At 49.9% G+C, this 26,220-nt stretch overlaps 2 protein-coding genes across 3 annotated transcripts in view; one reads left to right on the top strand and one right to left on the bottom strand.

Moving 5' to 3' along the window:
* The window catches only part of TMPRSS13 (transmembrane serine protease 13), a 77,309-nt gene extending 71,163 nt beyond the window's left edge, over positions 1-6,146 (bottom strand). Inside the window, exon 1 of the mRNA XM_029209465.1 lies at positions 5,887-6,146. The gene's annotated coding sequence lies outside the window, so the exon portion shown is untranslated. The remainder of the gene's footprint in view (positions 1-5,886) is intronic.
* Positions 6,147-7,147: 1,001 nt separating this feature from the next.
* Positions 7,148-23,643, top strand: IL10RA (interleukin 10 receptor subunit alpha). 2 transcript variants are annotated; one of them, XM_029208100.1, is made up of 7 exons: positions 7,148-7,276; positions 9,361-9,475; positions 10,080-10,270; positions 11,347-11,516; positions 13,271-13,418; positions 15,432-15,553; positions 18,616-23,643. In XM_029208100.1, the coding sequence occupies exons 1-7, from the start codon at positions 7,210-7,212 to the stop codon at positions 19,540-19,542; spliced, it is 1,740 nt and encodes a 579-aa protein (XP_029063933.1). In that variant the 5' UTR covers positions 7,148-7,209; the 3' UTR covers positions 19,543-23,643. The 2 variants fall into 2 exon arrangements, with proteins under 2 accessions (XP_029063933.1, XP_029063932.1); XM_029208099.1 differs by lacking the exon at positions 7,148-7,276 and having other exon boundaries at positions 8,860-9,475.
* The last annotated feature ends 2,577 nt before the right edge of the window (positions 23,644-26,220 follow it).

Genomic DNA, 26,220 nt, shown 5'->3' with positions numbered 1-26,220 from the left:
ACTGCACCCTCGGACTGTAGAACTTCCCTCTTCCATGCTCCCCTCCCACGCACCCATCCACTGGGAACATATGCACACTTTCTACGCACTATGCCCAGCTGACCTCCAATGATCATATCTTGTATTTGTCATTAATTCTGTGAAAGAGGAAAGGCCTTATTTCCAGTATGTCCTGGGGAATGTGCTGGAAGAGAAGCAGGGGTACAGATGAATTGTCCGCCACGTAAGGATTCCAGGATTCCAAGGGGCAACAAGATCTCTTGGAGCCATGAGGGGACGGGGAGAACAGGCTTTGGGTTATGACCTGGTCAAGATATGTTTGGCCTGGCAGTGACCAGAAAGGAGATCCAATCCATAAGAAAATTACCAGCAGTACTAATACCCTACATGTGTATTACACCTTAGAGTTTACAAGACACCTTACATCTAAGCTGGTCCTTAGACGTTATTTATTACAGGTTTAAATCCCTTGAAAGTACATGCTCCTGATCAGGCCAGCGTATGACTAATTTTTGTATCCCACAGGACCTAGTCAAGGGTACTTAACAAACGTTTGCTTACATTAATCCTCTCGACAACCCCAATAGGCTGTAAGAAGAGGTATCGTCTTTATATTATAGGTATGAGACCTGGGGAATTTGTGACCTGCCCAAAGTCACAGATGACAACTGACAAACTGGGGCTTAAACCCCATTTTTAGGTCTTCCCACCCCGCACTCCTACTGCTACCAGAGGTACAGTGGAATGGATATCTTTAAATTCTTGAAACTGAAAAACTGCATTTCAAGGGTTACAAGCAATTTCTATATCACAGAGTAGTAATTAGGATTTGTCTTTAGGTGGGAGCCTCCCTCTGTCCTGGGTGAACCTTCTTAGTCATGTCAATAGAAAGTAAGCATATGCCCATAGTTTTGGGCAAAGGCCCAGACGTCAGTAGTGGACCCAAGACAGGTCCCTCAGACCGAGGTCTAGAGGTTTTGTTTGGCAATGTCAACTGAGTATCTCCTTAGCAGATCCGTGGCCCGGAGAAGTTAGAAAAATAGGCTGAATTTAGGCTGTCCCATCCCACACCTGAAAATCACTGTTCTTTGTTGTGGCTTTGCTCATAGAAGACCAGGAGCCCAGACACGCACAGGAGAAGCAGGCAAACCTGGTCTCTTCCCCTCCGTGGAGGAACGGCTGTGCAGGGCCCTGGATTATGCTTGACATGCCACTGTCTGGGCCATACAGATGCTGTCCCACCTGTGCTGTTATCTGAGGCTAAGGCAGACTTAAGGAAATACACCAGCAACTAGCCCTTTGTGGGCCATTGGAGCCACACTATACCTTGGGGTGGGGCTAGGAATTTCCCTTGAAGGATATTGATGCTCTTCCTGTGAATCATCTTAAAGCGAGAAATAAGAAGAAGAAGTAGTGGGCTTTGAGCAGGGAAAGGAAGGCCTCTCCCTTCTCTGGAGGCAAGAAAGTTGTTCAGAGAGGCCTGGAGATTTCCAAAGGTGGGAGGCTAACTGGTTTCTTCCTGCCACAATGACTGCCAAGAGCTTAAGGAAATTTTCAGAAGGGGACCAAACTGGTGGGAGCTCCGAGTGGCTACTTCTTAAAGTGGTTGAAAACTATCTCTTTGGTACTTCTGCTATTTGCAAGCCTCCAACAGCAAGTCAAAATGTGATAGGCCCTGTGTCCACACTTGAAGTGAGCAGCTGCAGCCCAGCACCATGAGACCCTAGGAGGTGAGGTGTGAGATTGCCAGGAGAGCCCTGGGCATGGGAGACTTCCCTGGAGAACCCCACAAGTTCTCTGGGAATGGAAGCCCAAGAGCAGATGAGCTTCTTCCCTTCGTAGGATAGGAGCTCAGACTGCTGTTAAGTTTACAATGAAAGAGAAATGACACCCCTAAAAACTGGAGAAGTCAAAGTCATCTGGACTACAGAAGGAAAACACAGCTGTTTCTTGAAGGGAATGGGATATTTTTGTCAGCGTTCTTAATCTCTCGTACCCAGGTTCATGAGAGCAACGGCAATGGACTAGGTGCTCACCCTTCCTGATAAGATGATTGGAGGCGAAGAGGAGTCCAAGTGTGGTCAAAGGCCCCAGTTGTCCTGGGGTGGGGTGGGGTTCAGCACAACATACAGCCTGGAGAAAGGATGAGTGAATGCAGACAAGGGGAAAGGGCACTGGCCCCCTCTAGTTAGTATGAGGCCTTTCTGCTGAATATTTCTACTAGCCACACCCCCTCTTATTTGGGAAGCCTTTATCAGTTGTCAGAACACTTCTGTATCTGGCCTTGCAACAGCCCAGGAAGGTTACAATTCTTCCAATCCTGTCATTAGCTAATAGAGGTAAAGGGACTGGTGCAAGGGCACACACCTGGCAGTGGCCAAGCTAGGGTGAGAAATGGGTCTCCTGTTTCTGAGGCCCACAGGTTGCTCCCAGCAGCTTTGTGGATCTTGGCCACTGGCCAAGAATGATATCCCGAGTAGGCTGCAGGCTTGAGATGGCCCTTGGCCCCAGCTCTGCTGATTCAAGAGAATTAGCAGGGGAGGTCCCTCACCTGGGAGACCAGTATTTCTTCCTCTTTTTTCTTTGCTAGGGGGCACAAAACATGACACGTGATTCACATGGTCTTCATAGTTCCACAGTTTGGAACTATTTGTTGGGGCCTGTCAGGCAAAGAGTTGAACTTCAATCAGATCAGGGTTTTGATTCTGCTCCTAACTAGCTGAGTCACCTTAGCTAATTACCTCTGTACTCTGGGTTTCCTCTTCTATTTAAAATGCAAATCTGCCATGTCTCTCTCCTGCCCAAAACCCTTTAGGGAGGCCTATTACCCACCCAACTAAAATTCAAGCAACTCTCCATTCAAGTCTGAGCCACCATCTGAACAGAAGAGAGAGGGACATTCAGAAGGGGGTTCTGTCCCTGGTGAGCTCTTTTATTCTCATCCAGGAGAGAGCCAGGCAGACGGTGAATGGTTGTGAACGTTAATTAGTTTCTGTAACCAATAGCAAGAAGGCTCCTTCTGGGGCTGGGCTGGCCCTTGATGGCCTCTTCCCCTCACATCTGTCATTCTCCTCGACCCAGTGACTACCAAGTATCCCCAGGCAGCTTCCTTTTCTCTGATTTCTTCTCGGGGTTGGTTCCATTGAGGTCTCTCTCCCTGTTATGTTTAGCTCTGACACAGTGATCACAAGGCCTGGAACTTCCCTCATCACTAGTCCAGGGACAGAAACTGCAAGCCGTGTTTGTTACCACACTCGAGCTGGACTTCCTGCCGCTCAGATGCCCACCCTACCCCACAGTGGTGCCCATTCAGAAGCATCAAACTGAAGACCAAGATGAAGTAGAGCGAAAATGGGACAACGGAACCATCCAAAGCCCAAAACTTGTCCTAAAATTTTCCCAGTGTGGCCATGGGAGCAAGGCTCTGCCCACATGTTCTCTGGGGCTCCTCACCTTCCCTCTTCCCACCATACTCAGCCCTGAGCTGTTCCTCCTCCCCGACCCACACCCTCCTCTCTTTCTCTCTCTCAACTCAGTAGACACTTGTCTTTTCCAAGAACCCTTCCAAGATTGGGAAGGGCATTTTTTATATGGTCGCAAAAGCATGAGCTCTGGAGTCAAACAGACCTGGACTGTAATCTTAGCTCTGCCACTAAGTGGCTGAGTGATGCAAACAAGTGATGTTGTCCCTGACTTCACTTCCCCGTCTGTAAAGCATTAATAATTATGTCAATCTAGCAGGGGTAGTAATAAGGATTAAATGAGACAATGTTTGCACATTAATCAGGGTAGTTAACATTAGCTGCTATAACAAAAATTCCAAAATCTCGGTGGCTACATACAAGAAGAGTGTGCTCCACACTCAAGTCACAGGCTGATGTAGATTGGGTGTCTTTCCTGCATAGCTCCCCTCCAAGAGGTGATTCAGGGACCCAAGCTCCTTCCAACCCCTTGGAGTCTCCTTGGAGTCCCCACTAGGCCCCCTCCACTGGCTGACAGAATAGCAATGACAGAGTTAGAGGCCAGGCCAGGAAGTGGCACCCATCAATTCAACTTTACATTGGTTAAAACTCCGTCACATATTCCACCTAATTGCAAAGCAAGCTAGGAAATGTAGTTGTCATGTGTGCCCAGGAAGAGGAAATGGAATTGCTAACCATCTAGCCAGTCTCTGATACAACATATTAAGTATTTAGCAGAATGACTGATACGTAGTAAGAGCTCAATAAGCAAAGGATACTATTATAATTACTTTCTATTATCTGTCCCAATACTGGTATGAATACCAGAAATCACTGAACCTTACTTAGGTGGACTTTTCACAACACTGAGATTGAATAACTGAATACAAACCAAAATAAACACTGAATTTCTTAAAAGAAAAAGATACAGTAATCATATGTCTGACATAACTTCTGTTCTAGGTGCTTTCTTTGAGGCACCAGGATACACTGGAATAGTCTACATTCAAATGCTGACTCTGCCCTGAGCAAAACATTAACCTATGTCAGTCACAGTGGTTTCCTCTTCTTAAAATAGGAATGCTAATTTACTCACTTTACAGGATTCTTTAAAAAATGCCATATTCCCTCATATCTAAGCATATACTTCCCTCTGTCTGGAACACCCTCCTTGTCCCCTCTTCACCCAGCTACCTCCTACTGATTCCTCAGGTCTCAGCTTAGATGTCACCTCCTCCAGGAAACCTTCCTTATCCCTGACCCCAGTTGTGGTAGAGTGTCTGTCTCCTGTGTCCCCATGTGAGCCTGTATTTTCCTTCCCAAAGTACTTACCACAGCATATTAAAAATCTCTGTTCACTTTCTGTCTCTAGCTGAGTGTTCATTTCTTGTGGAAAGGGACCTTGTCTTCATCACCATTTTTTCCTCAGCCTCAACAATGTGCAGGCACATAATATCCCCAGGTTCATAATGATATGCATTAAATGTATGTCATATGAATGAATTAAGAAATCCTGATCCTTCTGCAAAATGGTGAGGGGGTATAGACTTGTAAACTCTTACAACTCAACACAAAACTAAAAGTAAAGACAAGTTCAGAAAGACACAGCACAGCATACTCCTTGTAAAGGTCAACGGGAACTAAGAAGTCATTTCAGACAGCAGCCACACCCTTGGGTCATGCCTGGGTACTTCTGAGCAATTGGCTAACTTTTAATCTCTCAGTTGAGCAACAGAGGGTGCAAAAAAATGTCCTCACACATTAAAAACCCTGGGACTCTTCCTCCAGGCTGATGTAAGAGTGTGGCAACAAGAGCTGTCCACTTAGGGTAGCCCTGACTGACCACGTGTCCTGCTGGGCTTGCATATACCACTCTTCACTATCCATGTGGCCAGTGCATCCCTGACCTTCACCGACCACCATCCAAAAATGAGGTCCTGGGCTTCCCTGGTGGCTCAGTGGTTAAGAATCCGCCTGCCAATGCAAGGGACACGGGTTTGAGCCCTGGTCTGGGAAGATCCCACATGCCACGGAGCAACTAAGCCCGTGTGCCACAACTACTGAGCCTGCGCTCTAGAGCCCACGAGCCACAACTACTGAAGCCCACGTGCCTAGAGCCCGTGCTCCGCAACAAGAGAAGCCACAGCAATGAGAAGCCCGTGCACCGCAGCGAAGAGTAGCCCCCGCTCGATGCAACTAGAGAAAGCCCGTGCGCAGCGACGAAAACCCAATGCAGCCAAAAATAAATAAATTAAATAAATAAATTTTTTTAAAAATGAGGTCTTTCTCCCAAGGTAGATCTTCAGATACAGGATGGGACTTCCATCCCACCCCCCGCCCCCCATACACACACATAGTCTGAAGCACATGCCACAACCCAACAACAGTGAAGTGGACAGTTTGTCTCCCATGCCCAGATAGATACCTTCCGTGCACCTGGAGTGAAGCGTCAGATGAGCCAATTGACAGAGGTATGAGTGACTGATGACGTTTACCCAGTTCTTCCGAAGCACTATTACCCAGCGGGAAAAAAAAAAAAAAATGTGGTGCTCCAAGGACAATGGTGCTTCAAGGACAAAGGACGACCCTGCCTGAAAAAGTGTCAGCGTTACACCCCCTACCGGACTCTTAATCGCCCTCCCCACCATGTTGCAATGGTTAGGAAATTTCTGAGCCCACCTGGGAAACGGGACCTGTCCCAAATAAGGAAAGGCATATGCCCTGTCCCGCTCCCACCCTATAGAAGGAAGCTATATGTGCCTCGACCAATCAGTAAACGAAATTTTCACCTCGGGCCATTCCTTTGTTTTCTGGTTATAAAAACTGATCAATAGCACAAGTTCTGGCTCGACTCTCCCAGACTACTAGGAGGTCGACCCGCTGTTCTGGCGGCGACCCTTCCCTCTAATAACTTCTATATTCTTTACATTCTGCCTTGTGTCTGGAAATTCTTTTCCAACTCCCGTTCGGACCACGACAAAAAACCTCTAAACATGAGATTTCAGGCAGGCGAGGGAAACCAAAAAAGGCTGGAAGACGTCGTCGGCACCCCTTCCAAAATATTAAGCAGGTAGAGGACTGCCTATTTTACTGTTGGTTTAGCTCAGCCCTACATCAAGGTACATGGCAGCTCCGAGGCTCCCACACGTGTCCTCTCACACATCCCCTGAGCACCTGAGACAATCTCCTTCCCAACTCTGAGCAGCTGCGGATCCCAACCCTACTCTTCCGTAAAATTTGCTCTAACACCCTCACCCCACCTTCCGCACCCACAGGGACAAGGCTGTCCCTCGCCACCTGCACCGCAACAGACACACACACACACAGACACACACACACACACACACACACACACACACACAGACACACACACACCCTCCAGGCTACCCAGACCGCTTTCACCCTATTACACCGAGGGCCCCGGGAGGCGAGGAGGGTGAGAGTTGCCCAGAGCCCGGCCCCCGCCCCGGGACAGCATGCACAAGCCCTGCCCCTGCTTCCCCTCCACCTGCCTGGGCTGACCGCGCTCCGCAGCCGCTCTGGCTCCCTGACGCCGCGGCTCGGGCTCCCTGACGCCGCGGTTCGGGGGCGGGGCGTCTCGAGGCCCCGCCCCTATGACGTCAGCCTAGCGGGGCGAGGCCTGGCAGGCGGTCGGAGGCTTCAGTCTCAGTCCCGCAGAGCGGCGACTGGAGGCAAGCATCCCGGCTCTGGCTTCTGCTCCCGCTCCGGAGGATGCGGCTCGACCAGGATGCTGCCGCGCCTGATAGTGCAGCTTGCGGCCCTCCTCAGCCTGCTCCTCGGCTTTCGCACGCACGGTAAGGATCGGGGTCTAGCCCTGACCTCTCCGCGCCCACCCCGCTCCCTCTCCTACCGGTCGTCACTCCTACATTAAAGTTCTGAGTCCCACGGAGAATCACGTCTGGTTGGCCCTCTACGGAGAGGGGCACCCATTATCTCCCCACTCCCCGATCTCCCTCATTCTGGCAAGCCTGGGTCTCAGGCTCACCCGCTGTGGACGTGGAAGAGACTGAGATTGACTAGGGGAGGGGGAAGTATGGATAGAGAAGTTAAATAACCCCCCCCCCCCACGAAGTCACCGTCCACCCGCCTCCCTGTGAGTCATAAATTTACCCCTGGCTTTTTTGTTGTTCTAGTTCAAATGAAGAGACTGCTGGTCCCTCGGGGGAATTACTTTGATCTCAGTCTGACTCTACCTTCCCTTAGCTCTCCGATTAATCTATTTCTGCCCCGTGCCATGTCACCCTATCTCAGCACTTTTCCCCCACTATTACCTGTCACCCCCATCGGATCATCCCTTCTCCTTCTTTAGCCCCCAGTGCTCTCCCACTGCCACCTGCCTCCCTCCTCCCTACTGCTACTCCTTAGCTCTCCTAACCCAGCCAGAAATCCTGGAAAGTTTCTGCAATTGAAAAGAATAAACCCTGAAGGGAGAAAATGAAAGGGCCGGGAGCCGGAGGGACCAGGAGCGGAGGCAGGGAGAGCAGGGACTGAAACTGCTTCTACATGACGCCAGAATACGAAGTAAAACATGCAGTCACCATTCACATGATAGAGAGCTGAGCTGGGGATGTGCAGCCCAAACACCACAATGACCCACTGTGTTTTTCACTTTCCGTATACTGTTTTGAAATCGAGACACAGACTTGAGGATCAAAGACAGTATAAGAAAGAAAGCAAGGGACCGGGACAGATGTGCTTTCTAAGTGAGGATGACAGTCAGAAAAAAGAAGCATTATTAGAGAGATGATGAGAAGTTGGAGAACAAGGGAAGCCTGGGAGTCGCTGTCAGATGGAGAGACATTAAGGGATTGAGGAGGAGAGAAGAGGAGCTGAATGTGGGTATTGGCCTTGACGTACTTCATTGCATTCGATCGGCAAGACTCTTAAAGTAGGTGTATTTATCACATTCTTACAAATGAGAGAACAAGTTCAGGGAGGTTAAATGATTTGTCTGAGTCACACTAGCAAGTGCTAGTTTGAGGCTCTTGAAGTTAGTTTCCCATGGTGAGAGGTGCAGCTGGCTGTGAGGGGAACACAGGAGGTGGAGAGAGGCACTGGTACTTAGCATATATCACCTTGGAGCCAGGGGTGCCAGCTCTTTGTGGAAACGTCCTCAGCCCAGTCTAGACCCAGGGCTGCCTGTCCTACTCAGCCTAAGGCTGCAGTAAAGCCCTCCTAGAAGTGGGGGGATGGGACAAGCACTCAGCTTGGGGCTCTGTGAAGAGAAACAGGTAGATGCCAACTAGCAGGATATCTGTGTACCCAAAGAACTCCAGAGAGGGGGGCCTTGGGCTAGAGCCAGGGCTGGGACCAGGGTGGGGACCAGGTGTGGGGATGGAGAGCAGGCCTTGGGGTGGGGCTGGAGCAGGGACAGGGATTGGGCAGAGCCAGGGGCCGGCTCATCAGAGAGCTCATTGTGGGCACATCTTAGCCCTCAGCCCCTGCTTGCTTGCCTGGGATGCATCACACCCACCGTGGCTCTTCTCAACCAGCACTTCTGCTTCTGATCACCTACAGCACAGGACAGCGATTTAAGGACACTATACTAGCTCTGGGATCAGACACATCTGGATTCAAAGGCCCACTCTACCGCTTACTACCCCATTGACCTTGGGCAAGTCACTTAACCTCTCTGAACCTTCATTTCTTCTCTGGCAAAATTGGGGTTATAAATGCCTACCTTGTAGGATTACTGTGATAATTAAATGAGACAATATATGTAAAGTACTTAGCTGAGTGCTCAGCTCAAGGTAAAGCGCTCAGTAAATGGGAGCTGTTAGAATGCCTGCCACCATCACCACCATCATCTCCTCCCTGGCAGGGAGGTGGAGGGGACCTCTGCTAGCTCTGGTACTGACACTGTTCTCCCTGCGGACAGAACTGCCCAGACCTTCATCTGCATGGTTTGAAGCAGAATTTTTCTACCACGTCCTCCACTGGACTCCCATCCCGAATCAGTCTGAAAGTACCTACTATGAAGTGGAGCTCCTGCGGTAAGCAAAAGGGAGGATGGAGAAAGGAGGGAGGTGAGTGAGGGAGTGGGTGAGTCCATCCCCTTCTACCCACCCTGACATGGGAAGATACCTGCCTTGTTACTGAAGTGACACCAGGAAGGACCCTGGCACATATCCATCAGTTGACAAGTACTGATCAAGTCTCATATGGGTGTAGGGTGCTGGAAGCTCGGGGGGAGAAAGCCAAGGTATTGCCTTTATCCTCAAGATTTTTCCATGTTATTGGAAAAACAGGAAAAGCATCCATAAGCCAGTTGGAGAACAAGGAAGCCCTAAGGACTACAGATCTGGTTGGGAGAAAGGCGGAATTGGGCTGTGTTGCAGGGAGTGGCAAGTCTTCCTGGATAAGTTGGCGTTTGAGCTACTCGTATTCCAATCTAAGAGTCTTCTAGAGCACAGAGAAATTGGTACAGAGTCCCAGAACCAAGGGAGATCCCCTTGCAACTAGATGCCTCGGACTAAAGGGAATACCCTGAGGGCTATACCGTCATGAGAGCTCTCCCCTGGCCTCTTGCTTCCCTCCTAAAGGAGTTAGGTTTGAGCACAAGTTCCTCTCCCAATGCCTACCCCGCTATCTCCCCAGGTATGGAGTAGAGCCCATCTACTGGAACCCCATCCGCAGCTGTAGCCAGACCTTGGTGCTGTCCTGTGATCTCACCATGCAGACCCTGGACCTGTATCATAGCAATGGTTACCGAGCCAGAGTCCGGGCAGTGGACGGAGGCCAGCACTCAAACTGGACCTCTCCCAACACCCGCTTCTCTGTGGATGAAGGTGCTTTTCCTCCCCGGGACCTAAAACATGGCTTTCAGGGTCCTTTCCGGCTGGAAGCTCTAGTCTAGAACTTTTCTTTCCGTTCCCATAGCTCGCCTCATCTGCCTGGCTTCCTGGCTGGGGATTTAGTTGCCCAAACAAGCCTGAGTCAGGACTTTGGAGAAGGTTTAGATGAAAATAGCCAAGTTATTCAAGATTTAAAAGGGAACTGGAGTTGTTTATCCTACAGAAGAGAAGTCTGGGGGTGAGTTGGGGCAGCTGAGTCACGAGGGTCAGGTTGGTGTACTTGTAGGGTTCTGGGAGGGGAAGCAAATCCATAAGCACTCAGCATAGGGCAGCAAGCTGGAGGCAGAATTTCGATCAGGTCCTCCTCCCTTTAAGAATGAATTCCTCGGGGTCAGGGTGTGAGGCTTTGAAGCAGGGAGGTGCTATTGAAGCAAAGTTGGGAGTTTCTCTCTGCAGAGAGAAGAGAAAAGAATAAGCCCCAAATGTGATGGGATTCTTTCCTTCTGCAGATTGGGACTGACTGTGCTCTATGTGTGTGGCAAGGCTGCTCTGCAGAATTCAGAATGATGCTCTTGGAGGTCATTGTCTCCCAAATGCCTGCCCACAGGCCGGTACTCCACTGGCTGCAGAAACATCACTGAAGAGTGTGTTTAAAATAGCCATTTCCTGGGCTTCCCTGGTGGCGCAGTGTTTGAGAGTCCGCCTGCCGATGCAGGGGACACGGGTTCGTGCCCCGGTGCGGGAAGATCCCACATGCCGCGGAGTGGCTGTGCTCCGCAGCGGGAGAGGCCACAATAGTGAGAGGCCCACATACCGCAAAAAAATAAAAAATAAAAAAAATAGACGTTTCCAGGGCCCAGCTTCCAAAATTCAGATTCACTGTGTCTTGAGTGGGTCTGGGCATCTGCATTTTTAACATGCTCCCCAGGATATCCTTATGTTCTGCCAGGTTGAGAAACCTGTAGCCCAGGTTTTAGGGTGGGTAAAGCTTGACCCTGGGGGCCAGGTATGGATGGGGTGCCCAGGCCCTCCCCAGCCTGCAGGCCTCATGGTTTTGTCTCCCGACTCAGTGACTCTGACAGTTGCCGGCGTGAAGCTAGAGATGCACGATGGCATCATCTTTGGGGTGATCCAGCTCCCCAGGCCCAAGATGGCCCCTGCAGGCGACACATATGAAAGCATCTTCCACAACTTCCGGGAGTATGAGATTGAGGTTCGCAAGATACCAGGACAATATAAGGTATGGGATTCCCCAAGGCCAGGCTTCCCTGTCACCTGGGCCGGAAGTGACTTGTGTACCCCTGGGGAAGTTTTCCAGCAGAGTCGAGAGAGCTTGTGGGGCAAGTGGGGGGAGCCAAGATGGCCTGAGCCCTCAAACCTGTGCTTCTGCCAGGTGGCAGGGAAGACAGTGCCCACTAGGTGTCAGGCAGCGCAGGAGATGTTATAACTATTGCTTCCAACCCCCTTGCAGGTGGGGATTTTATTCCATGTTATAGATGGCAAAGTGAAGCTCTCAGAGGCTATGAAAATGCCCAAGCACACTCCCATAAATGGGGGATCTGGAATCTGCAAAATCCATCCTCTTTCCTTTCAACCACAATTGATTCTAGCCTCTTCTGGGATGGTCCTCAGTATCTATAAAATACTTCCTTTTTGCTTCTTTTTTTTTTTAACATCTTTACTGGAGTATAACTGCTTTACAATGTTGTGTTAGTTTCTGCTGTATAACAAAGTGAATCAGCTATACATATACGTATATCCCCATATCCCCTCCCTCTTGCGTCTCCCTCCCACCCTCCCTATCCCTCCCCTCTAGGTGGTCACAAAGCACCCAGCTTATCTCCCCGTGCTATGCGGCTGCTCCCCACTAGCTATCTATTTTACATTTGGTAGTGCTTATATGTCAATGCTACTCTCTTACTTCGTCCCAGCTTACCCTTCCCCCTCCCCGTGTCCTCAAGTCCCTTCTCTACGTCTGTGTCTTTATTCCTGTCCTGCCCCTAGGTTCTTCAGAACCATTTTTTTTTTTAGATTCCACATGTATGTGTTAGCATACGGTATTTGTTTTTCTCTTTCTGACTTACTTCACTCTGTATGACAGACTCTAGGTCCATCCACCTCACTACAAATAACTCATTTCGTTTCTTTTTATTGCTGAGTAATATTCCATTGTATATATGTGCCACATCTTCTTTATCCATTCATCTGTCGATGGACACTTAGGTTGCTTCCATGTCCTGGCTATTGTGAATAGAGCTGCAATGAACATTGTGGTACATGACTCTTTTTGAATTATGGTTTTCTCAGGGTATATGCCCAGTAGTGGGATTGCTGGGTCATATGGTAGTTCTATTTTTAGTGTTTTAAGGAACCTCCATACTGTTCTCCATAGTGGCTGTGTCAACTTACATTCCCACCAACAGTGTAAGAGGTTTCCCTTTTCTCCACACCCTCTCCAGCATTTATTGTTTGTAGATTTTTTGATGATGGCCATTGTGACCTGTGTGAGGTGATACCTCACTGTGGTTTTGATTTGCATTTCTCTAATGATGAATGATGTTGAGCATTCTTTCATGTGTTTGTTGGCAGTCTGTATATCTTCTTTGGAAATGTCTACTTAGGTCTTCTGCCCATTTTTGGATTGGGTTGTTTGTTTTTTGATATTGAGCTGCATGAGCTGCTTGTATATTTTGGAGATTAATCCTTTGTCAGTTGCTTCATTTGCAAATATTTTCTCCCATTCTGAGGGTTGTCTTTTCGACTTGTTTATGGCTTCCTTTGCTCCTTTTCGTTTTTAATACAAACTAAATTATGGTAATCACAGAGATCTTGGGCTGCCTCGATAATGCAGGGTTTTTTATCTTAGAAAAAGACCACTAAAGGGGGTTGGCCTTCAGTGCTTTAGAGCATCTCTAAAGGCCCCTTCGGCTCTCAGCTTGCATGTGGCATGGAACAAGGATATCGTGTTTACTGCTCTGATTGTTTTCGTTTCAGTCCCATGACAAGATAAAACATGAAAACTTTAACCTCCCAGTCCCGAGAGGGGTGGGAGAGTTCTGTGTCAGGGTGAAACCATCTGTCAGCTCCCGAGTGAACAAGGAGGTCTGGTCCAAGGAGGAGTGCATCGTGCTCACCCCGCAGTGTGAGTTGGTCAGGGCTGCTGTCTGGGCAGAAGGGAGGCAGGAAGGGCCTCTCACGTCTGAAAAGCATTCCACTGAGGGCTGCCGATGTGGGGCACTGTGCTAGGTGCCCCCCAACTGCGACACAGCTCTCCATCCTCACACAGCTCTATGAAAGAGCTCCTATTGTCCCCATTTTAGAGATGCAGAAACTGAGGCTCAGTACCTATAAGCAACTTCCAGGGTGTGGCCACAAAGCCAGGTCTCCCAATTCTGCGGGTGCTTCCACTGGAGCCCAGCTGCACTCCCAGGAGCCCTTCTGCAGCTCTCCTCAGCCAGCTGTGGTGGTTCCTGTTTGTTACATTCCTCTGCTGTCTTTTCTTAGAGCTGGGGGCACCAAGGGCTTCTCCGACCTTCCCCTCCTCCCCCTCAGAGGAAAGCAGAACTGAGCTGACTCCTCCCCACAGCTGCAAAAGTCAGCAAATACTGTGCCAGGCTCTCAGCCCAGTGCTGGAAAGGGGAGGCAGGGAAGGGAATATGGCACGTGAAGGCTGTGGTTCTGCCCACAAGGATCTTACAGTCTGGCTGGGAAGACAGGGTGTGCCCAGAGCAGGCTGTAACTAGCTACTCAGGACAACATATGTCAAGTGCCCAGCGAATCATGCCAACTGTCAGTGCGCTAGGAGTGCCCAGTCCAGTGTGGGCAGCGTCCAGCAATGACCAGAGGGACTCCTTACTTTTCTGCAGTACATTTCAGTTTATGGCAGACACGCACAAACTCATTGTCATTTCAGCCTCACTCTGCCTCACTGAAGCAGAGGAAGGCACCATCTGTGTGCCAGGCGGCCTTAAGAGCTTTTCAACATCCACTCACTGATATAGAAGTAGTTTTGTATACAGGTCTAGGTTCAAATCTCAGCGTCGTCACTTATGACATATATGACCTTGGGCAACTTGCTTAACCCCTCTGGGCCTCAGGATGCTAACCTATAAAAATAGGGACGATAATAGTATTCACCTCCTAAGGTGGTTATAAGAATCAGGTGACACTGTACAGTAGTCCCCCCCCTTATCTGAAGGGAATACGTTCCAACACCCCCAGTGGATGCCTTGAAAGCATGTATATATACTATGTTTTTTCTCTATACATACATACGTATGACAAAGTTTAGTTTATAAATTAAGCAAAAATTTAAGAGAATGCCCAAATTGACAACATCACTACTCTTGCACTTTGGGGCCATTATTGAGTAAAATAAGGGTTACTTGAACAAAAGCACGGGATGCCACAACAGTCCATCTGATAACTGAGGCAGCCACTAAGTGACTCACGGGTGGGATCTGCTGGACAGAGGGATGATTCATGTCCCGGGCCAGACAGAGTGGAGCAGTGTGAGATTTCATCATGCTACTCAGAACGGCACACGATTTAACTGATGCATTGTTTATTTCTGGAAATCTTCCATTTAATGTTTTTGGACCACAGTTGAACACAGGTAACTGAAACCACGAAAAGGAAAACCACAGATAAGGGGGGACTATTATAAAGGGCTTGGTTCGTGGTAAGTGCTGTGTGCTTCACAACCATCTATGAGGTAGGCACTATTATTTTGCCCATTTCGTAGATGGTAAAACTAAGGCTCAGACAGGCTAATTTGTCCACAGCCTCACAGCTAGTAAGTGGTAGAGCTGGGATTTGAACCCAGGTCTGGCTGCTCCCAAAGCCTCCCTTCTTACCTGCTGTACCATCCTGCCCCACCGCCATGTATGCCTTCATGTGAGTTTTGTGCAGAGGGCTGGAGGCCATGTGTCTAGTGAGGGAATCCTTCAGGGCAGAGGTTGGAGGGCCAGGCAGGGACTCCCAAGAATCCTGGCATGGCCTCCAGAGTTGTGGCAGAGGTAACCTGGGGGGGATGTGGGGGGAGGTCACTCGGCCCCTCACCGAGAGGCTCCTGAGAGGGGCCATGGGATCCTCGGGGACTGCCCCTCCATATCCCATGGCACCAGGCTATAAACCCATCTCTCTGGGCCCACAGATTTCACCGTGACCAACCTCAGCATCTTCTTCACCTTTGTCCTGCTGCTCTGTGGAGCCCTGGCCTTCTTCCTGGCCCTCCAGCTGTATGTGCAGCGCCGGGGGAAGCTGCCCACCGTCCTGGTGAGTCTCACGGGGAGGCCACTGCCCCATCCTTCCCGGCCCCACCAGGACTCCGGGAGGCAGGGAGAACCCTCCCAGGCAGGCCGTGTACCCTCAGCCCTGACATGGGGGTGGAGGGAAGGCTTGAATGCCAAGCCCAGCACGGAGAATGTTGCCTTATAGTGGCCCAGATAAGACACAGTAATCCCAACCCGCCATGCGCCATTTTGTTACTATTTGCCAATAATTGGCCACAAACCAGCCCCTGTGCATTAGTACCTCGGAGTCAGGTAGTTATAGCCTCACTTTACAACTGAGGAAACTGAGGCGTAGAGAGATTGTTACATGCAGAGGGTCCCACAGCCAGGAAGAGTCAGGGCCGGAGCCCAGCCTTTCCCATCCCTAGAGGCTGGCGATGGGTGCTCTGGAACAGGCAGACAAAGGGCTGCTGTCAGTGTGGGAGAGAGCAGAGCGGAGAGGTGATGCTGAGAGGCGAGCATCTCCGGACCTTCCCACAGCCTATCCTCTTGCTACACAGTGCTGACAAACACCTCATTTGTAGTCAGCCGGCCTCCAAAGTTCAGCTTGCCACATTGAGCAGCATTTCCAGACCACAGCCCGTCTCTGGCCTGGGATTCAGACTGGACCAAAGGTGGTCCCCACAGCTGACATTACTGTGATGGTCAAGGGCTCAGCTGTAAGGGTGGGCTTCTTCAGGGAGACCGGGGCCCAGGGAAGCTCACAGCTGGAAGGGGACCCTCCACAAGGATCCCAGGATCTCTAGGAAAAATAAGGAGAGAGACAGAGGCCCTCTGAAATTATTTTGAGTAAGAACTCTGGGATGGGGATGGAGGGGAGAGAAGAGGGGTGGGGCTGCCTGGTGAGTGCACCAAGGAACCTGCCCTCAGGGATGGGTAACTAGACAGCAGAGTGGTAGGAAAGGACCACTGGATGGGAGAGTCTTAGTTGGGCTTGGGAAAAGGCATCTAGTAAGAGAGAGGTAGCTACTGCGTTACAGTTACCAAGCAAATACAACGTGCAAAAGCTGAGTAATGTGGCCACTGGTCCCAAGGGGCTTGATTACGTCTGGTGGGGCAGCCAACAAATCAACTGTTAAGTTTAATGCAAACCAGTGAAATGGACATAGATGCAAAAATGCCAAAGGAGATGACAAGCAACCTCTGTTTTTTTTGTTCTTTCTGAACATTTGGATCACAGAATTGACTTGTCCTCATGAGTTTTTTCGTCCTCAAGATAAGTACAGCCCAGTTTCCTTCCTCTAACGATCACAGCCATTACTAACTTTATAAATAACTGAGAGAGCACAAAGCACCTTCACATGCACTTGCTTGTTCTCATTCATTAGCTGCTTTGATCTGATCTTCAATGATTATCAAAGTAAAGCATTGTTAAACAAGTGGGGATTACAAATCAGGACAGTTGAGTACCAATTCCAGATTTATTTGTTCTTTGCTGCTGTGTGACACTGGGCAAGTCATTTAACTTCTCTGAGGTTCAGTTTTCTCCTCTAGGAAATAGAGATAATAATACTTCTTTAGAGAATTATTAGAGAGTAAAACTCAATTCACCAAGTGTTTATTGAGTGCTTTCTCTGTACCAGGCACTGTTCTAAGTATTTTACATGCATGAACCACAACTTGAGAAGGCAATACTGTCATTACTTCCATTTTGCATAGGAGGAACTAAAGCACAGAGAGGATAAATGATTTGGCCAAGGTGACACAGCTGATAAGAGGCAGACCTGGGATTTGAACCCGTGAAATCTGGCTCCAGAATACACATCCTTAGTCACCAAGCCACATGATATCAATAGGGATCCAACCAATAAGAGTTGCATTAGAGTCATCACATACAAAAGGAACAAGGGCAGATGTGCAACAGCGAGTCAGTAAGTCAGTCAACAAACCTTTGGAGTGCCTACTATGTGCCAGCTCAGTTTAATCTCTGGGAACAGAGTGGCCCATAAGAACAGACGACTCCTGCCCTCAAGGAGTTTCTATTCTGTTGGGGTTGGGGACTGTGTGTGTGTGTGTGTGTGTGTGTGTGTGTGTGCATGTGGGGGCACAGAAAACAAAAAAATAACTCCAGGAACTAAGTGCTAGGAAAAAATAAACTGGGTTAATGGGAAGAGAATGTCTGGAGCACTGCTCTAGCAAGGGTGATTGGGAAAGTCTCTCTGAGGAGATGACATCTGAATTGAGACCTGAACGATAAGGAGGATACAGCCATACAAAGTGCTAGGAGAAGAGTATTCCAACAAGGAGTAGCCTGTGCAAAGGCCCTGAGACAGCACTGTCCAGAGCAAAAGGAACACCAGTGCGGCTGGGGCACAAGAGCAAGGGGGAGAGAGGTTAAGTGACTTCCCTGAGCCTCTGGGCAATTAATGGGGAGCGAGGCCCCCTCAGCTGCTAGCTCTGTTTGTTTCACTGCCCCACGCTGCAGCAAGGCTGTGTTTATGTGAGTCACTCAGGGAGTGAAGAAATTAACTCGGTGTCTCACATCCAGCGTTATAAGAGCTGAAATGAATAACATGGGATAGGATAGGACAGGACAATACAATAGATCACAGTGCACAGGTAGTAACGATAAGTATTATTTTGTGAAACTGGTTTCAATCATATATGAGTTATATATTTATGGGCTATTTATATACAGGTTATTGTGTAACATATTTCTTACTTGGAGTCACAGTGGAAGAAAGTCTGAAACACATTTCTAGATCTCAGTGGGTCCAGCCTGCTTTCGGGTTTGAAAAGCACTGCTGATGGAGCCTCCTGAGAATGTTCACCTTTCCCTGCAGCCTCCCATTCTGCCTGTCATTCTGTCTGAACTCCAAGAATACAGGCTTCTTAGGTATCTGGCCTGAGTCAAACTGAGAATTGCATGAGGAGGAAAACTCAATTCTGAACCAAAACCAAAAGGACAAGTGGCAGTGTACTCCAGGCTCTGCAGGACCCCTCTGTTGGAGCAGTACTTCCTGAACCCCTGGCCTCCCCTGGCCACACTGGGGCGGGTTCCTGCGGGTGACCCTCCCACCCCTCACTCTACCCTCTCCTCCCCAGGTCTTCAAGAAGCCCAGTCCCTTCAGCCTCATCAGCCAGCTTTCCTGCCCAGAGACCCAAGACACCATTCATCCCCTCGATGAGCAGGCCTTCCCCAAGGTGTCCCCAGAGCTGAGGAACTCGGAGCTGCACGGCAGCACGGACAGTGGCTTCAGCAGTGCCAAGCCATCCCTGCAGACTGACGAGCCCCAGTTCCACCTCCCTGCCCCCCACCCCCAGGCTGGGGGTACTTTGGGAAAGGGGGCGCCCCGGTTGCCGGAGGACAGCTGCAGTAGCGGCGGCAGCAAAAGTACAGACAGCGGGATCTGCTTGCAGGAGCCCAGCCTGAGTCCTGGCACGGAGCCCAGCTGGGAGCCGCAGGCGGGGAGCGACAGCCAGGACCAGCTTGACAGTGGCATTGGCCTGGTCCAGAACCCTGAGGGGCAGCCTGAGGATGTTCAGGGTGGCTCAGCTTTGGGCCATGTGAGTCCCCTGGGACCGGAGGTGGCTGCGGGAGAAGACCCAGCTGCAGGGGCCTTCCAGGGCTACCTGAAGCAGACCCGGTGCCCGGAGGAGAGGGCAGCCGAGGCAGGCGGCCTGGAAGAAGAGTCCTCCTCAACAGATGGCCTTGGCCCCAAATTCAGGACATGCGTGGATGCTGAGGTGGACTGGCCTCTACCAGCCCTGGCCAAGGGCTATTTGAAACAGGACCCCCCAGAAATGACTCTCACTCCCTCAGGGGCCCCAGCTGGACAGTGGAACCCACCAACTGAGGATTGGTCACTCCTGGGCTTGACCCGCTGTGGTGACCTTGGAGCATCCGACTGGAGCTTTGCCCACGACCTTGCCCCTCTGGACTGTGTGGCAGCCCCAGGCGGTCTCCTGGGCAGCTTTGACTCAGACCTGGTCGCCCTGCCACTGATCTCCAGCCTGCACTCAAGTGAGTGACTCAGGCCAGAGGGCTGCTTTTGGTTTCCGCTGCACCCTGCCTGGACCCAGAGGGGCGCCAGGGGATGAAAGTGAAGCACGAGGCCAGTCTGGGCACTTTTCTGCAAGCGTAGTGAGGCCAGCGCCAGGCCTGGTAAGAGTCCAGGGCAGGAGGACACTAAACTAGCACAGGGTACATATGTGGCATTGGCCTCCTCTGCAGACGGGGCCCTGCAGACTCTGGCAGAACTGAGAAGGGCAGGGCAGAGATCTCCTTGGGACGCTTCCCATATTGTAAAGGACTACTTGCTCAGGGGAATCATGGGGCCTTTTGGAGTTGTGGTGAGGCCACCAGGCTGAAGTCAGCTCAGAGAGCCAGGCCGCCCTGCCGAGGCCAGCCATGTGTCAGGGCCTCCAGCAGGATAGAGGGCTGAGAGGATAGAAGCTTCAGGGCCTCGCTGCAGGGGCCATTTCTAGGAGGTAAAAGAGGGAGCAGGGGTCAAAGGGAGCTGAGATGCAGACGGGGTCTTCTGGCTCAGAATCCAGTGCTCTGGGGATGGCTTGTGTCCATCTGCAGACAGCACCCTCTTTCAAGCAAATAGAGCAGCATCCCCCTGGGGCACTTGGAGTGGCCAAGCCATGCACTACCCTCACCCTGCTGCCCACACCATCTTGCTGACAGTACCAGCGAAACCATGGGTGTTTGTACTGGTCAAAACTCAGGCCTTCAGGTGGCCTCTAGGCTTGGACGCCACCTTATCTGCCCAAGAGGGTCAGGGTTAGGACCTGCACTGTGTTTGCTGCTGACATCCAGCTATAGGACAGGACACTGGGGTAGGGTCTCTGTTCAATGATCAGCTGTGCGACCTTGGGCCAGCCACTTCTCAGAGGGCCTCAGTTATCCCATCTGTGACGTAAAGAATCTCTAGGGGACCCTTCTAGATGGATGGATGATAGCCAAGCTGGCTTCTGGGGTAACATCTCCAACCCCAACTGACCCTGGGTAGGGAGGAAGCCATGCCTTCACAGAGCTGGCTTCTTTCCCATGCCGCAGGCTAACTGATGTAGCAAGAGTGCATGGCATTGTGCTGAGAGAACAACCAGACCCTGGGCCCAGAGAGGGGGCAGGTGTGGGCCCTGCTTCCCCACAGTCAGTTTAGAATCTGTCTGCAAAGCCCGTTTACAATCCGTGGGCAGGGAACCTGGGAGGGGTGATAGGCCTGGGGCGTGCCCACCGCCCAAGTCATCCTCGGCCCTGTGTTCTCCGTGGCATTCTGGGAATAGACATCAGGCCCAGGGAATCCAGCCAGAGCCCCTTCCACTCTGCCAGGAAGCTCGTAGGCGCCAGTCCGATAATAACTCCCTCTAGAAACAGGCTTGAAGGAGGGGTTTCTCAGCATTTCCTTGGAAGGTTTATTTATTTATTTTGTTCATTTATTTATTGAAAAGGCAGCAAGATACAGGGAAAGAGTTCTGGGTATTTTGATAGCCTAGGAGTTCTCATTCTGATTTCACTGTTTCTAGCCGTGTGTCCTTGAGAAAGCCACTTTTCCTCATCTATGAAACCAGAAAACGTTGTCTGACTTGTTTCATTCATAAGGGTGTGAGGTTCCACTGAGGACGAGGATGTGAATGTGCCTTGAACACAGGCTCTGTAAATGAGTGACATGTGTTCTTTCTTCCAATAAATTGTCAGAACCACAGGAATCTTGGGAAACCAATCAGATTTCTGATGACACAGTGGCTGATAGAGGCATCAAGTTGTTGACGATCGAGAATGATGAGTAGATGTGCGATGTCACTTTAAGCTACCAAGACTGAGGACTTAGGCTCAAATCAGGTCCAAGTCGTCATGTTAACGTTTATTTTCTGTGACCTTGGGCAAGTTTCTTACTAAGTTCCAGTTTCTTCATCTATAAAATGGGAATAATCATTCCTCATGGGGATGTCAGGAGGTTTAAATGAGATCACACATGAAGAGTTACATTTAAAGCTGTATAGGGAAATGGACAGTTTTTCTTGGAAACAGGTGAAAATGAAAGAGATCATGAAAAATGTATGTTATGTAACGAAATTGCTGAAAGAGTACGTGAGGAAAGATAATGAATGCAACGTAAGGTATAGAGCATGTAGTGTAATGAAAGGTAATGAAAATGAGTGTAAATGAGAGTATGCAGAGGGTTCTTCAAGAAGACTGAAAAGGAAACAGTGGGACAGAAAACACTATCTTTTGGATGTGAATTCTGACAACTTGAAAGGAGACCCGACAGCCCCTCCCTTCCAGGCAGACAGCAGACCAGGCATTCCTGGAGCCCCGCCAGCTGTTCCCCCCAACGTGGAAGTGTGTCCCAGCAGTGCTTCTCGTAAGTGCAGAAGCCATCTGCATTCAATTCTAAAAGCAGCCTCCCCCTTCCACAAAAAGCCACGTGTGGGTTTCAGGCTCTCCCCGAGCTCAGCCCAGCCGGTGCAGCAGACCCAGGGCTTGGGGCCTGAGTTTGGGGTACACTTTGCTCTTTGTCGCAGCCTGGATCCTCCAGGAGGTGGTCGGGGACACCACATCTCTGTTCCCCTGTGTCATCTCTGATGATGCCTCTCCCCTTTTACTCTGAGAAAATAACCAGTTCTGGGGAAGCATTGATCCTGTCATCTTCAGAGAACTTGACTAATCTTATACCTTTGGGACCTGCTCAGACTTTTGCCCCGAAGGCCTCCTTGTCAAATTGGTGTATGGGGTTGGTCACTTCCTCCTGGAAATGAGTGTTGGAGATGGCGTCTGCCCAAGGGAAAGGCCTCTGGGGCAGGTTGGATGAAGCCTGGCTGAGACATGAATAGGAAGTTTCAGAGAGTAAGAGGAATCCCTCTCAAGGAACTGAGGCCAGTTTGGATGGAAGAGAGGAAGCATGGAGTAGTTCAAAGGAGAGAGTGGAGTCCAAGCACGTGAGCTCTTGCAGCAGGCTTCCCTTATGTGGAAGGAGTAGGAGTTTGTGCCGGGTCTCCTCCTCTTTTAAGCTGCTTTCTGACCACCCAGCACGGCCAGGGCCATGGGATAAACTGAGAGAGTTCTTCCAAACAGCAGTGAGACACTGCCAGGCTTCTTGGGAATTTGGAATGAAGTCTCCAAGAGATGACCCCGTTTGTTCCTACACTGAGAAACCTCCTTCGAGGGCTTTTCTAAGCTGAAGGATGGGTGATTCTGCATTTCTATGAGCTAATGGAACTTCCTCTTAGTAAGGAGATGGGAAGTGGGCATTCTACTGAACTCTGTTTTCCCGAGTTTGTAAATAGCCATAGTCAAAGAGTCTGCCTCGTCTTTCCCCAAAGATCTCCATCCCTCCCCACCCCACTCCCACTGCACACACGGTCACAGGACACACACCACCCCTGAGATGGTCCCACCCACTGCACTGAATGGAGCCCACAGGGCAGTGCAGGTGGAGGGTCGCTGAGTCCCGCCCACGAACGGCAAAGAAGGGGGTCTTGCTGTGCCCACCTGGGACAGCACACTGGTAACCATGTGAGGTAGTTCTAGCAGTTAAGGCTGATTTTATCAAACCCCAGTCTAGAGGACACTAGGTACTAGAAGGCATGACTCATCTATTTCCTGTAGTGCTCATGGGTTTGGGGGTTTCTTTTAAAGCAAATCCACAATTAAAAATTTTTTATTAATCATTTATGATCACCTTTGTTGATGAGCCACCACACCTCAATATCAGCTTGATCTTAACTTCATTTTCACTCCCGTAAACATTCAAAACGGGTGCTGGGGCCCAGTAAACACTGACAAGGGTGGGGTGAGGTGAAATCTGTGTTTTAGAAAGATAACCCTGGTCAGTACACAACAGGGTCAATACACCCTGGCATGAGTCAGAAGGAACCAGGCAGAATGCAGGGTGAACTGCTGGAGGCATTCCTTGTCGGCATTTCATTTCTTCAAGAAACACATTATTAAGCATGTACTATGTGCCCAACATGGCACTCGGCCCTGGGTCCAGAGTGGTGAACAAAAGATGTGCAGCTTCATGGAGGGCACCTCTGCTTATGAAGATAATCACCAAGCTACTCAACAGACTAACAAACACATTACTATAATCAGTGATAGGTGCCATCATGGAAGCTAATGTCCACACACGAGATGGAGGCAAGCAGCAGAGAAACTGAACAGGAGGTTGTATTAGTCAGCTCAGGCTGCTATAACAAAACACCGTGCTTCAACAACACCACAGTTATTTCTCACTGTTCTGGAGGCCAGGATGTCCAAGACCAAGGTGTTGGCAGGTTCATTTCTTGGTGAGGGCTCTCTTCCTGACTTGCAGATGAGGCTAAAGATTCATGATGGCCCCTTCTCCTTCTCCTTCCATAGTGGGATGGGATGGGGGTAGGGGTGGTAGAGAGCTCTGGTTTCTCTCCCTCTTCTTGTAAGGATACTTTTTCCACTGTGAGGGATCCTCTCTCACAACCTCATCTAACCCTAATCACAAAGGCCCCACCTCCTAATACCAGCACATTAGGGGTTAGGGCTTCAACATATGAATGGGGGGACCACAAACATTCGGTCCACGACAGAGGCTTAAACAATAATCCAATTAAATGAGCAGGGACAGTGGGAAGAGAGGAAGTGACAGATTCAAAAGACAATTTGAAGGGAGAATTGGCAAGACTTGATGACAACCTGGAGTGAGAGAAACAGGAATCAGAGGTACTAATCATACTTCAGTGTGGATGATGAGAAAAGTGAAATATGGCCGTGGAAGGGAGACATGGGCATGGGGGAAAGGGGGAGATGGTGAGTTCTGGAGCTGATATGACGGGTCAGCCAAGGAGACGATCCTCCAGCAGTTGGCAAGGCAGGCCTGGCACTGGGTGAGGGCTCAGAGCTGAGGATTCCGATATGAAAGCGTTTGTGCTATGACCCACTTAGGTCAAGTTCTCATTCAAAGGTATGGAGAAGACCACCAAGCTCCTCTGCAGCCAATATACAGTTAAAATACTCACCTCATGATCGCCCAACTAGAGGAAAAGCAGGCTGCCATTCCTCTGCTCTTAGCCATGCCTATGCTGGGCACCTGTCTTGCAGACCCCACTGTCATTGGTGCCATGTTGTTCCTTGGACAATCACAGCCCATCACAAGGGTGCAGCTGAGGGTTTTTAGTAAATCAGCTGATCTGTAGGGCTGGTTAGCTCTGGAGTAGGCACAGGGAGGGGTGCTGGTGAAGATTGGTACATGACGAGCAAAGGTCTGGGTGTGGGTGCCACACCTGTATACCTCTACCTGCACAAGGAAGGAGGGGCTGGTGGAGGTTAAGTCCTCATGATGGCCCTGGAGAGAACAGAAACATTCTTCATGCAAATCCTAGGCACCCCTCTACCTATCCCCCAGGGCGCTCAAATCACCTGGGGGTACTTGTCTTCCTAAGCTTTTCCTCAAGGCCCAGAATTTCTAAGGCTAGTTCCCAGGGACCTGCTTAATAAACAAGTTCCAGGTGATCAAGTTGCAGGTGATTCCCATATACATTAAAGTCTGAGAGTCACTGCTTTCGAGAATAACTTGATGATTTGCTGCTTGTTCTATTAAACTCAACCCTTCTCTCCTCACTGCTCCTAGATGGTACCACCCAGTCCATACCTTTAAATGCCATCTGGATGCTGGTGACTTCCAAATGCCCAAGCAGGACTTCTCCCTAACTCTGCTGCCTCCTGAGCAGCTCCATTTAGATGTCTAGCACGCATCTCAAAAATATGTCTGCAGCAGAACTCTTGACTCCCTCACACACTCATTCCTCCCCCAGTCTTCCCCTCCTGAGTAAATGGCACCATCATTTACCCAGTTGTTCATAACAAAAAACCAGGAGTCATCCCTTCACAACCCACATCTGATCCATCAGGTAGGTCCCATCAGCTCCACCTTCCAAATAGATGGTGAACCCAACCACTTGTCACCACCCCCACATGATCATCCTGGTCAAATCCATTATCATGTCTCACCTGGACCACTGTTCATCCCCTTCCTGCCCCTCTATTTCCACTCCGGCTCCGTTAGTGTAATCCAGCATGATCTGTACAGTATACTTACTCTAGTGCAGTAGCCAACGTGATCTTTATAACATATGACTCAGGTCATGTTATTCCCCTGCTGGAAGCCCTCTCCTTTGCTCTTGGTCCAAATGGGTGGTAAAATCCAGATGAGCTGGTATCTGCCCACTCTCTCGACACACCTGCTGCAGCCTCCCCCTGCCCACTCTGCTTCAAGCTAATTTCCATCTCAGGTCATTTGCCCTTGTTCCTCCCAGGTCTTATCCTGCATTCCCTCCTCATTTAATTCACATGTCTCCTCAAATGGAGACTCTTTGAAGAAGTCTCTCCTCACCACCCTCCCCAAGTATCCGCCCCATCTCTACTTCATCCCTCTATCCCCAGCTTATTTCCTTCAGAGCACTTATCATTATCTGAAGTGACATGATCGATTTATGTGTTTATTTGCTCATAGTCTGTCTCTCCCAATAAAATATAAGATCTGTAAAGACAGGGACTTTATCTCTTTTGTTCACTCCTACATCCCCCAACTTCAGTTTGTATTTGTTGAAGGAATGAATGAGCAAGTAAATAAATGAACACAGACTTACAATATAAGGCTGTAAGTGCTGTCTTAGCCTAGACTGCCCCATCCAGAAGCAGAGCCTGATTCAAGGAATTGTGGGCAG

This window comes from Monodon monoceros, unplaced genomic scaffold (assembly GCF_005190385.1).
Source record: "Monodon monoceros isolate NGI ecotype Baffin Bay Population unplaced genomic scaffold, NGI_Narwhal_1 Super_Scaffold_7, whole genome shotgun sequence".
NCBI classification, from domain to species: domain Eukaryota; kingdom Metazoa; phylum Chordata; class Mammalia; order Artiodactyla; family Monodontidae; genus Monodon; species Monodon monoceros.
Note: the sequence above shows the minus strand (reverse complement) of the source record. Positions and strands in the feature narration are given on the sequence as shown.

Excerpts from the sequence above, each read along its gene's own strand:
- IL10RA (XM_029208099.1), top strand. The coding sequence starts at position 9,249 with ATGGGAGCTGTTAGAATGCCTGCCACCATCACCACCATCATCTCCTCC. Across the intron at positions 11,517-13,270 it reads AGATACCAGGACAATATAAG|TCCCATGACAAGATAAAACA; the intron begins GTATGGGATTCC and ends TTTTCGTTTCAG. Across the intron at positions 15,554-18,615 it reads GGAAGCTGCCCACCGTCCTG|GTCTTCAAGAAGCCCAGTCC; the intron begins GTGAGTCTCACG and ends TCTCCTCCCCAG.